Here is a 13,923-nt window from a genome sequence, read left to right as displayed (position 1 = left end):
AGGGGAAGACGTTCTAAAATATTTTCGAAACCAGATATTAATCAGGAAGTGTATTGAATTTACCACACACACACACACACACACACACACATACACATACACACGCACACATATACACAGAGGAAGACATATGTACATACATAAATAATAGGAATTGACGTTTGATCTCGAGGACGTACTTACTTACAAACGATATTATATCATCTCGCGATGTGTTTGACGCGGTAGCTGAAAAAAATAAAAGAAATAAAAAAAAGAAAAAAAAAGAAATATTAGAAAAAAAAAATTAAAAAAGAAAAAAAAAAAAGAAAAAAACGAAAGAAAAAAAAACATGAAAGTATCGAACGAACGTCAGATTGAACGAACATTTGAAATAACGATCTCGATCGATCGTATTCTCCTTCCTATATCGTTCCTTTATTATTCAGGGCCACGTCATTGGTGTGTACATACCTGTCCTCGTTTAATACGATCGTATACCCTTCCTTGTCAATTATCCACATTCAGACAAATGAAACACGTTGGATCATCGTCAAGGATTTCCGTTTTCTCTATCTTTTTTTTCTTTCTTTCTTTCTTTCTTTCTTCTCTTTATTTTCTTTTCTTTTTTTTCTTCATTTTCTTTATTTTTTTCTTCGTCTTTTTTTTTATTAATTCTTTTTTCCTTTGTTCTTCATTAATTAAACAATTTTTAATTAAACAAATTTTGTTTTCTTTATTTTCTTTCTTTTTTTTTTTATTTTTATTTTTTTTATTTCTTTATTATTTTTCTTTTTTTTTTTTTCTTTTTTTTTTTTTTATTTCTGTTTGTCTCATTCGAACAACTTTTGACATAAATACAACGTTGGTCAAAAGAGAGAAAAAAAAAGTAATGGAAGTTCTTAAGATCGGATCGAAATTTTTTTTTTTTTTATGATCGATTCGATAAATCATTTATCATAGTTATGAGATATTTTTGGGATTATTTTCTTTTTTTTGTTTTTATTTTTCTTTTTTTAATTAATATATTTACGATATATTTGATAGCGTTTTATTCGAGGATAATTTTTAGGTTATGTAACGAATCAAACGTGATAGTCTTATGATAAATAAATAAAAATATATATATAGTTTTTGTATGTGTGTGTGTGTGTGTGTGTGTATTCGTCTAATGAAAGAAAGTTATTGATCTTTCTAATAGATTAAAAATTTTCATCCTACTTTCTTTTCTTGGTATATTTTTTTCTTTATCTTTTTTTTTTTCTTTTTTTTGAGACCGCAAATTTTTTTCGAATTATAACATATCTTTTAGGTTTGTGAAAAAAAATTCGTATGAATATTAAAAAGAACTATTTTTTTTTTTTTTTTTTTTTTTTTTTTATTAAATTAATGAATGAATAATAAATGAATGAATAAAAAATAATGAACTAGAATAAAAAATTTTTTAAATGCAAAAAAATTGATTATATATATATTTATATATATATATATATATATATATATATATATATATATATATATTTGATATTACTTATATAGTATTATAATTATTAATTATTTAATAATCTTTCAATTGGTTAATAAATAAATTTATAAATTTATAAATATCGTTACATTGATTATATAGTTACTACATAATAATTGAATATTTGATTATATACTATATATATTTAATTAAAATATATTTATTTATTATAATATATATATATATATATTTATTATTATATTCTATAACTCTTATTTCTCTGACTATAATATATAATAAATTACATATATTATATATTACATATGTAAGAATTAATATTATCATATTATTCATGGCATAGTCATATCTACACATCTACACATACATATATATGAATATAGAAACACATATAAAAAAAAAAATGAACAGTCATTCATTATATAGAATATATTAGTATTCGTATTATACAGAATTTTATAATACATTTTTATTATACTAACACACGTACATACTTATATACAATACACGTTTGTATGTGTAAGAAAGAAATGGAAAAGAAAAAAAATGAAAGAGAAAAAAAAAGGAAAAAAAAAAAAGAATAATAATAATATCACAAAACTCTCAATCATTGTACAATGTATTGCAATGATAGATCAATCGATCAATCGATCATTCTGATTGACATTATATTTCATTTATTTTTCTTTCTTTTCAATTTGTTTGCTTTTTTGTTTCCTTTTTCTCTTTTTTTTTTTTTTTTGTCTTTTATTTTTTTTAAGATTTTTTTTTCCTTTGCTCTTCTCTTCTCGTTCTTTTTTTATTTCTTTAAAAAAAAAAAAAAATGACACAGTATATATATGTGTATAATATTCAAGCTGTGAGATTACATATCTTTCTTTCGATATCTCGTTCGATCTATCGTTCGAGATAATGTTGTCCTTGATTTGACATTTCATTTATTTATTTATTTCTTTTTTTCTTTTTCTTTTTTTTTTTTTTTTACGAACACAGATTCGATATCAACTTTTTTGTAGCATTTGATCGAAGCTTTCTTTTTTTTTATTTTTTTTATTTTTTTTTCTATTATTGTCGACTGAATAATTAAAAAATCTTCAATAGTGTATGCGTATGTGTGTGTATGTTTTTTTTTTTAATAAAAAAAAAAAAAAAAAAAAAAAAAAATGAAAAGAATTATTATATAGTATTGCCATTCTTGAAATGATCTATATATTTAATATGAGCAAAATTTTTGTTTAATTATTAAATAATAATTAATAACATTATTTAATGAATATTTCTTAATTCATTCTAATAATAAATATTATTGGGATTGCTTTCTGTTTCTAATTTTGTTTTTTTTTTTATTTTTGTTTTCTTTTTTCTTTTTTTTTTTTTGGCTACTTCCCTTTTTTTACATTTTCTTATCTAATGTTATTCAAGTCTCTCGTACTTTCAATTTTCAATACTTTCAAGTTTTCTTCTTGTATTTTCTTACGAAATGCAATTCGACGAGAAGAAATTATTGCGAAGTTACACCATGATTCTCTCTCTCTCTCTCTCTCTCTCTCTCTCTCTCTCTCTCTCTTTCTCTAAGTTTCTTCAATAATTTCTACTTCTTTTTCTTTTCCCTTTTTTTTTTTCCATAGGAAGAACGAAAGTGAAACAACCTGTTGGCAATGGATTTCCTTTTTAATGAGAATATTTCCGTAACTTCGCTTTCATGTTTCTTACGATGTGTATAACACACACAATATACACACAACAAACACACAACATACACACCAAGACACGTATAAAAATCACATATAAACGCACACATACAACATACACATCTAAGACGTATATACTAAGGGGGTACACACAGATAACACATGTATATACAAAGAGACACACACAATCACACGCATACAAAGATGCACACGTTTATGTACATATATATATATATATATATATATTTATTTTGTTGATTATTGTATTATTTACTTTTCTTTTTTCTTTTTTTTTCTTTTTCTTTTTCTTTTTTTTCTTTTTTTTCTTTTCCTTTTTCTTTTTTTTTCTTGTTGATAAATTTATTGTATTTGTAATTATTAGTATTTATTTGACTTGTAATTTATAGTATTTATTATTATAATTATAAAATGATAATTTTTGAAATATAATCAGCGTTACATATTTACTGATTAGTATAAAAGTTATTAATAAATCGTTTTTCGAATTTGTTCGTATTTATGAAAAAAATTGACTGGTTTCTTGTGAATATTCGTCGTTGAACCCTCTACCCTCTTATCAACCGCAATCACATTAATTTTCTATAAATATTAACCATAACGGGCGTCCTGTCATCATTCTGTCAACGGACCAATAATTATTTTACATTTTCACTGAAGTCGATTTTCTATTATGACCGACAATATGGCGGTAGAATCATGGCCGTACCAAATTTGTAACAAACTCATTTCTATGATCTATCTCAATGTTAATAATCTAACTCAGGTTTAAGATATTAGTTCTTTTTTTTTATATATATTCTTCTTTCTTTTTTCTTTTTACTTTTTTAATTTTTTATTTAATTTTTTTTTTTACCATCGTCTCTCTCTCTCTCTCTCTCTCTCCCTCTTAGTTATTTTCTTTTTTTTTTCTTTCTTTCCTTTTTTCGTTGATTTTTCGAAAAAGTACACGAGTTTATTTTTTGTTTTTTTTTTTTTTTCTTTTTAGAAACATCTTCTTATTTTCTTTTCGCTTAACAATTTTTTCCTTTTTCTTATTCCTCTTTCATTTATTTTTCGTACTCGTGAATTATTATATGATCCGAATATTTTTCGATTATACGATCTGTTTTATCTGAACAATTATTTCTTATGATAAATAAATAAATAAAATTATATATATATATATATATATATATATGTATATATATATATATTAATTATTTTAATTATATATAATTTTTTTGTGTCCATAATCAAAAAAAAAAAAGAAAAGAAAAGGAGAAAAAAGAGAAAAAACAGGAAAATAAATCGAGGTTATGGAGTTGTTGCAAATAAAAAAAAAAAAAAAAAAAAAAAAAAATAATAATATACCGAAAAAAAAAGGTTCAATTTAATTTTTTTATCCGTGATATTTAATCGAAACTTGAAATACTGGAAGCTTTAATAATAATTAATTGACTAAACCTAGTGGACATATACTTTGCTAACGCAAAAAAAAAACGTCATGTCATTTATATTGAAGATTATCATATTAATGTTAATATTACGATCGACGTAGATCTCTAACTTGATCCTTCAACGAATACGATCGAAACGGAAGCCATTTTTCTTCTTTGTAACGACTCAACTGATATTCAGATGATATTTTTTTCTTTCTTTTTCTTTTTTTTATTTCTTTATTTTTTTTTATTTTTTTTTTTATTTTTTTTTATTTCTTTTTTCTATCCGCGTTTTTTCTTCTTCTTCTTCCTCTACATCTCTTTTCTCATCTATTTTAATTTTTTCCTCTTCTTCATCATCTTTTTTTTTCTTCTCCTTCTTCTTCTTCCAAATATTTTATTAACGATGCAGATAAATTCTACGATGCCTTTGTATCGTTTTATTTATTTGAAAACATTTATAATAAATTTAATAAAGTCAATAAAGTCGTTTAAAATAATATTTTAGAATGAGTATAAATTTTTTTATATATATATGTAAGGATTTACATACAAGTGTTCTCTTTTTTCGATTCTTTTTTCCTTATATATACACACATATATATATATATATAAATATGTATTTATTTATTTATTTAATTATTTATTTATATAAAAAATTTGATTTAATATTTTTCATATAATTTAAATTTAAATTTATATAAATATATTTATATAAATATATATATATATATATATATATATATATATATATATATGTAAATATTATATGTTGATAAAAATAATAAAGTAAAGTAATGGAGAATTATATTAATTTAAATTGGAAATATATTAAAAAGTATTAAAATAATTTTTGATAACAATTATTAACATGGTTATTACAAGATTATTAACAAAATTAAAGGAAATTAAATTTAATTTAAAAAATAAAAAAAGAATTTTAATATTTCTTCTCAATAAATATACCAACCTAATAGGTGAGAAAGAGAGAGAGAAAGAATAGTAATAGAATAATATATATATATATATCACATTTTATAATTTAGATCAAGATTACTCTAATCATTCTAATTTAATTTATGTGAAAAATTTCTATATGTTTGATTCAATATAAAAAATAAATATTATGATAATATTAGAATAAATTTCGTTTATAAAATATTATACTCAAATATATTAATTATATATAGAATATATATTTTATAATAATATAATAAATATAAATTCATAATCTAGATTTATATATATATATATATATTTTTTTTTTTTTTTATTCAATCAAAATAATACTCATAATATGTATTAACAAATCAAGAAATATATTGATCATATAATAATAATTATGTATCTTTTTATCTGATGTTTCATGATGACTACGAAATATGGGGATTAGCTTTCCCTTTGTGAAAACGTAGAAAAAGTATTTATTAGTTAAATTTATATCTTAGAATGGGATCGTGAATAGAATAGAATGAAAGGTACCGGCATTCGTGGGAGTTGAGGTTATGTCTTCTTTCTTTCATTTTCTTTTTCTCTTCGTTTCTTTTTTCATTCCTTTTTCCTTCATCTTCTACTATTACTTTTTTTTTTTTTTCTTTTTCTTCTGATGGCCTCGATAAACTACAAATCACGACTTTCCTTTCGTTGAAGGAAGGTCGAGCGTATTACTCCACCTACCACGACATCAAAATTGTATTAGAAATTAGAGAACAATGCCTCTATCTCTATCTTTCTTTCTATCTATCTATCTATTTATCTATTTATCTCTCTCTTTCTCTCTCTCTTTCTTTCTATCTCACTCTCACTCTTTGTGTTATTTCATTTTTTTTGTTTTTGTTTTTATTTTGATTTTTGCTCCTTCATTTCGAATACCGAACAAAATGGCTGCGATCGCCATTGAACGAAATAATTTTTTTATTTCAATACTTTCAAGAACGAAATTTTTGTTTCTCTTTGTTTTTTTTTTTCATTTTCTGCGTACTTTTTTTTTCTTTTTTTTTCTTTTTTTTTTTTTAATACATTAACAAACACACACAGAACTAAACAGATATGGACACACGTATGTCATTTCTAATGAAAGAATTTTTTTTTGAAATTGTAAAGTTGTGAATGTGTTTATTTACTTTTTGAAAATATATATACATATATATGTATACTGTATATATATATATATTTTTATTATATATTTTATATTTTATATTTTCAGTGAATATATATGTATATATATATATTTTTTTTTCGTTTTGTTTTGAAATATATATACATATATTTTTAATTTTATTTTTGTATTTAAATATAAATTGTATGTATGTATATATATATGTATATATATATATATATATATATATATATACATATATATTATTAATGTACTCATGATATTTATATTTATTTATTTATTCATTAATTTATTTATTTATTTATTTATTTATTTATTTATTTATTTATTTATTTCTTCATTTATTCTATTATCCATTCATTCTATTCTTTATTTATGTATTTATTTTTTTATTCATTAATTTATTTCCTCATTTATTAATTTCTTTATGCATGCATTTATCTTTTTATTTATTTTTTTTTTGTATATTCCTTTACTTATTACTTATTTATTTATTTATTTTTTTTTTATTCCTTTACTTATTTCTTATTTATTTATTTCTTTATTTATTTATTTATTTATTTATTTATTTATTTATTTATTTACAAATATCCTCACTTCTTCGCTTCCCCTATTCTTCGCTTCTTCTATTATTCATTTAATTATCTATCAAATTATTTATTTATTTACTTATTTATTTACTCATATATATATATATATATATATAAAATTGTTTATTTATTTATTTATTTATTTATTTATTTATTTAATTTTTCTAATCATTTTTGTTTCAGCGACGTGACGCGGCCAATCGGGAATATTTTCACGCAAAATGATTCGCGCCCTTGTCCTTCTCTGCATGGCCGTTCTACCACTCGTACGATGCCACAAGGTAAGAATATAGAAACATACACACACACACAAACAAACAAACAAATAAACAAATACAGACATATACATATACACGTAAATAGATAGATAAATTGATATATACGTTCAAGGTCAAAATTATTCCATGCAATTACACACATCTTCTACTTAGTCTTCTACGTCTTCTTTGTCATATTCTACAAGATTTTTTTTCGTATATGATGAGATATATAAAGAGCGTTAATATATGTTGCTCGTTAAATCTTCGTTATATTAAAAATAAATATGGCAGAAGGGAAAACTAACGGACATTATTTAATTGTCATGAATTTAATTTACTATGAAGTTATCATTTTCCTGTTACTCTACGATCTCGTCATCATCTATCCATTAATCATAATTATTATTTTTATTTATTTTGTCGTTTTATAGTATTCATCAAGATAATGGAAACGTTCGTTTCTGCGATTGTATACGCGCGCATGCGTGTATGTCTGTTTTTTAATGTTCGTTTGTGTATATACGTGTGTTTTAATGTTTCGTTAATAGGAAAAAAGAAAAAATTATAATAATAATAATAATGATAATAATGATAATAATTTCGAAAGTCATAACGTTTGGAAAATGTTTTTCTTTTAATATTCGTATATTGGGATTTGATTAGAAAAAAAAAAATTAATAATAATTTTAAACAAGATATGTATATATATATATATATATATATATATATATATGTAATATATTATTGATAAATATTATGAGAAATGTGAAATTTATAATAAAAGAATTTAAATAAAAAAAATTTTTTTCTTCATCGTATTTTTTTTTTATTTCTTTTCTTTTACTTTTCCTTTGATTTAAAAATAATCGAAGAATATTTTTAAAAGTAAAAAATTTATAATAGGAATTTTTTCGTTTATTTTTGTTTTTCTTTTTTTTTTTGTTTTTTCTTTTAATTTTAAAATAAAATTCAAATATATCAATATTTAATTTTACGATACATGTATATAGTATTTAAAAAATATGAATTTATAATAATCGACGAATGTAAAAAAAAATTTTTTTCTATTTAAATTTTTTCGTCGTTTACTTTTTAACTTTTTTCTTTTCAATTTTATAATAACAAACTTAAAATATATAAAAAAAAAATATATATATATATATACATTTAAAAAATTTTTTAAATAACAAAATTAAAATATATTAAAAAGAAATACATATAAATTTTTACATATTAAAAATGAATTGGAATTTGTAATCCAATCATTTATTTTCTTTTTCTCTCATATATTTAAATTCACCATTTTTCTTTACACATACACTAGCCATTTTTCTTTTTCACACATACATGATTTTTTCTTTTGTTTCGACACTTATGGTACCGCCATTTTTTTTCCAAATCTTAAGTACCCAACTATTTTTTTATTTCCATATCTACGTTCGCCATTTTTGTTTCAAGCAAATGCGCTCGCCATTTTTTTTTTCTTTCATACGTACCGGTTTGCGCCATTTCTTTTTTTTTTTTCATACGTATCGGCTTGCGCCATTTTTTTTCGCGTCTCCGTTTTGTTCTCTTTTTTCTTTTTTTTATTTAACCCCATAAAATAATTTTCTTTACACATACACTAGTCATTTTTCTTTTTCACACATACACCATTTTTTCTTTTGCTTCGACACTTATGGTACCGCCATTTTTTTTCCAAATCTTAAGTACCCCACTATTTTTTTATTTCCATATCTACGTTCGCCATTTTTGTTTCAAGCAAATGCGCTCGCCATTTTTTTTTTCTTTCATACGTACCGGTTTGCGCCATTTTTTTTTTCATACGTATCGGCTTGCGCCATTTTTTTTTTCATACGTATCGGCTTGCGCCATTTTTTTTCGCGTCTCCGTTTTGTTCTCTTTTTTCTTTTTTTTTTTTTTTTTTATTTAACCCCATAAAATAATTTACAATTTGTCTATACAAACATACACACACACACACACACATATACGGAATGACTATAAAAGTCGTTTCTAATTAATCGTCAAGGTCTGTTGTATCTAATCGTTAAAGAACGTTACAGTAAGTAGAAATCAAGCATTCAATTAACGTTTGGCGTACATTACATTACTAAGGTCGATCACTTTCACTCATTATGGTGGAAAGAGAAGTGGTCGGGAGGGGGGGGGGGAGGTCGAGGCGTTTGGTAAGTTCGAAACGCCAACAGTCTCTTTGCGGGACCATAAAATCGCCATTCTAATTTTCTACCTTATAAGAAAGAACATAATGATTAATTTTATGAGTACTTTTTTAAATAATTTCAAAATAACTCATACATATCTAAATATTGTTTTTTGTTGTTTCATTTAATTTGTATTTTTTATCTTTTCATTTTTAACTTTTCTTTCAGTTTTTTTTTTTTTTTTAATTTTTATCTTTTATCTTCGTATTCTTAATTTTTCTCATCTTCTTAATCCTCAATTTTTGTCTTCCTTTTCTGATTTTTAATTTGTACTTTTTCATTTTTCATTTTTAATCATCGTCAAAATTGAGACCGCTAAAAAAGGATGTTCTTTTTCCTTTTTCTTTGTTTTTTTTTTTTCTTTCTTTTTCTTCGATTTTCATCAGACATAATTATGAATTAAATTTCCCTTTAACTTCGAATAATTTATTAATTAAATTTTTCTACGATTAATTACGATTTATTGAGTAAATTAAAGTTTTCTTTGGGAAAAGAAGGATTTCTTTTTCTTTTTTTTTTTTTTTTTCAAAAAGATAGAAGTTTTACTTCGAAAGAATTTTTGATTTGTTACGCTTTAAAATTGAAGTTTCTTTTCTTTTTTTTCTTTTTCTAGAAATGATTTTTTTTTTTTTTAAAGAACTAAAGTTTTCACTGAGAAAAGAATTTTCAAAGGGTTATTTTCTTTTTCATTTATTTATTTTTTTTTTGTCTTTTTATTTTGTTAACAATTTTTTTTATAAATTACGTTTGAGAATTAGTTTCATTTTTTTTCTTTTTATCTTCCAAATACGAATTTAAAGAGGTAAGAATTATTAAGATTTACGATAGGATAAATTTTTTCCCTTTCGAATGTTATGCGTATTAAAAATTAAAACTATGCCAGAAGAATGATATTTAATGGATTCAAATAATTTAAATCAAGTTTTAAACGACGTAAAAGCAATTCTTAAAAATTTCATTTTTCAAACGTACAACTCGATCTGTACTAGTAATTTTTTTTTAATAAACTAAACTATTGTCTGAGAGAATTTAAAGAAAAAAGAAAAAAAGAAAAAAAAAAGAAAAAGAAAAAAAGAGAAAATAAAAAGAAAAATGAAAAATAAAATAAAATAAAAATAAAATAAAAGAAAATAAAATAAAATCAGACGAAAAAAAACTCTGCATCGAAAAAAAAAACTGGATCCGTAAAAAAATAAAACTGTATAATCTGTAAGAACAAAGATATTTATAATAAATTAAAAAAAAAAAATTTCTAACGCTAAAGTTTTCCTTCGAACGAGAACCCTAATAGAAAATAAAATTAAATTAAATTAAATGAAATAAAATAAAATTAAATTAAATAAAATTAAATAAAATAAAATAAAATAAAATAAAATAAAATTATATTATATTAAATTAAATAAAATAAAATAAAATTAAATTAAATTAAATTAAATTAAATTAAATTAAAAAAAAAAAAAAGAAAAAAGAAAAAAAAAGGAAGGAAAAAACGTCGTCGCTAAGAAGGAAACGAAAAAAAGAAGGGGAAGGGGGAGAAGGAGGAAAAGAAAAAACAAAAAGTGAAAAATAAAAAGAGAAGAAAAAAGAGAGAAAAAGAAAGAAAAGGGAAGGAGAAAAAAAGAAGAAGAAGAAGAAGAAGGAGAAGAAGAAGAAGAGGAAGTAGAAGAAAAAGAAAAAGAAACGAATACCATTGACCCCGGACAATACTCGAAACTAATGAAAAAGTATAATATAGTACTTCCTTATGACGAGCACGTAACTATATCTTTTACTATATCGAATAATCGGCATAAAAGGAAAGGAACAACACAGTAATAATTTTTAAAGTTGACGAGAAGCGTCTACTACGACTACTACGACTACTACTACTACTACTATTTACCATTACTGCTACTAAAAAATTACTACTGAAAAAAAAGTAATAAAATAAATCCGCAATAAAATGATCGTATCGTCACGTAGATCACGATCTCGTACGATCGTTCGTATAAACTTAGATTTAACTTACGTAAGTTATATATCGTTAAAAAAAAATTTATAGATTATCATCTCTACTTCCGACAATACACCGTTAAATATGTTCTTATTAATAACGATATTATTATAAATAGATGTTAGATATTTAATCGTTGTATACGTATATATGTGTATATGTGCATTTGTTATGTGTAAATAATTTTTATCAAATAATTGCTTCATTAAGAAGAGTGTATTTCTGTAATATATTTTTTTTATATTTTTTTTTATATCAAGTAATTGGTTTATTCAAGTTATGTGTATGTGTGTATGTACGTGTGTGTGTATGTGTGAGTGTGTGTGTGTGTGTGTGTGTGTGTGTATGTTTTGGGTGGGTGTAAATGTTCTTGTATCAAGTAATTAATTTATTCAATTTAATTGCAGATATTAATTAAAAATATTAATGGACAATATTAATCGATATAATTAATTGATATATTTAATTTAAATGATAATAGAATTGATTTTTTTCATTGATACTTTTCTTCGAAATAAATATGCAATATTATATATTAAAATAAATATAATATATATATATATATATATATTCCTTTTTTTGTATTGTCTTCTCTTTTTAAATAATAACTTAAGATGTCGTACTTATTTTAATTTCAATTTTATTACTAATATTAATATGTATATATATATATATATATATATATATATATATATATATATTATGTTTTTATTTATTTTACTTTTAAAAGAATATGTTAATAATTTTTCAGAAATTGTTTTTAAAAAAAATATAAATATTTTTCTAGAAAATTTTTTTTTTTCGTATTAATATTTATTAATTAATTAATTAATAACAAAATAGTAATAATATAATTTCATATAATAACAATAATGTAATAATAATATTAAATAATTTATTATTGATTAATCTTTTTTCTTTTTTTTTTTTTTTTTTTTTTTTTTTTTTTTTTTTTTTTTTAATATTTTAAAACATCATTCTTTTCTAATTTCAATTGTATTACTTAATATTAAAGTATTTGTCATAAAATTATTTTTAAAAAATATTAATATTTTAAAATATATTAATATTATTAATTATACATTTATATATATATATATATATATATATATTATTATTATTATTATTATTATTATTATTATTATTATTATTATTACAAATATTAACACATTTTATACGAATAATTTTATCAAATAATATTTGAATACTTAAGAAGAAAAAAAAATCATTTTCAAAAGATACATCAACATTAGTAATAAAATATTTCAATTTTTTCGTATTATATTATTTCCATTTATATATATATATAATATATACATATATATAAATTTATTATATTATATTATATTATATTATATAAATATAATTTATATATTATACAATCTTCATCATATTATATAAATTTATATATAATATATATATATATATATATATATATATATATATACATATATATGTATACATATATATATTATAAATAATGAACTTTTGAAAGAGACTGTATATTTAAAAATCGTTACACATTCTTAATCGGATATTACCAAAGTCGCGAGAGCGATTTGAAATATAAATCATAACCGTGGAAAAACACGGTCTAATCGCGTACTTTTAATCTCGTGGGAATGGTTTTGAAGAGATAGAAAATGAAACGACGACGACGAAAAGAAAAAAAAAAAAAAAACAAACAAAAGAAAAGAAAAGCAAAGAAACGAAAAGAAAAAGAAAACAGGAAAGAAGTAAAGAGGAGGAAAAAGAAAAAAAGAAAAAAAAAGGAGAAAGAAAGAAAGAAAGAAAAAAAAAAGAAAAAAGAATATGTTTTAACGCAGGACAAAACGAGACGACAGAGAGAGAGAGAGAGAGAGAGAGAGAGAGAGAAAGAGAGAAAGAGTATAATAACGGAAAGAACAAAATTGCGACAGTACCGGTTTCAAAGGGTTCCCCACATTTTTACATCATTTACATAATCGAAGAGTCCAATCGCGTCACGGACTATGAATACTGCGAAATATATTGTTGTTCCTTATTTCAATCATTTTACATTGCCATTATTATACTTCATTCTTACTAAATATTTCTTTAATACTTTGTTTCCTTTTTTTCTATATTTTCTCTCTCTCTCTCTCTCTCTCTCTTTTCTTTCTTTT

The 13,923-nt window shown here is 21.8% G+C and overlaps 1 protein-coding gene across 5 annotated transcripts in view; it reads left to right on the top strand.

Moving 5' to 3' along the window:
- The window catches only part of sona (sol narae metalloprotease), a 78,497-nt gene that overhangs the window by 33,546 nt on the left and 31,028 nt on the right, over positions 1–13,923 (top strand). For all 5 annotated transcript variants that reach the window (XM_085664172.1, XM_035877525.2, XM_085664171.1 and 2 more), the window contains one exon: positions 7,485–7,582. In XM_085664172.1, coding sequence (XP_085520298.1) covers positions 7,523–7,582 — 60 coding nt within the window. In that variant the 5' untranslated portion in view covers positions 7,485–7,522. The remainder of the gene's footprint in view (positions 1–7,484; positions 7,583–13,923) is intronic.

This window comes from Vespa mandarinia, chromosome 25, assembly GCF_050613455.1.
Source record: "Vespa mandarinia isolate Hongniang chromosome 25, ASM5061345v1, whole genome shotgun sequence".
NCBI classification, from domain to species: domain Eukaryota; kingdom Metazoa; phylum Arthropoda; class Insecta; order Hymenoptera; family Vespidae; genus Vespa; species Vespa mandarinia.
The sequence above is the reverse complement of the archived record's forward strand: the minus strand, read 5'-3'. Positions and strand labels throughout refer to the sequence as shown.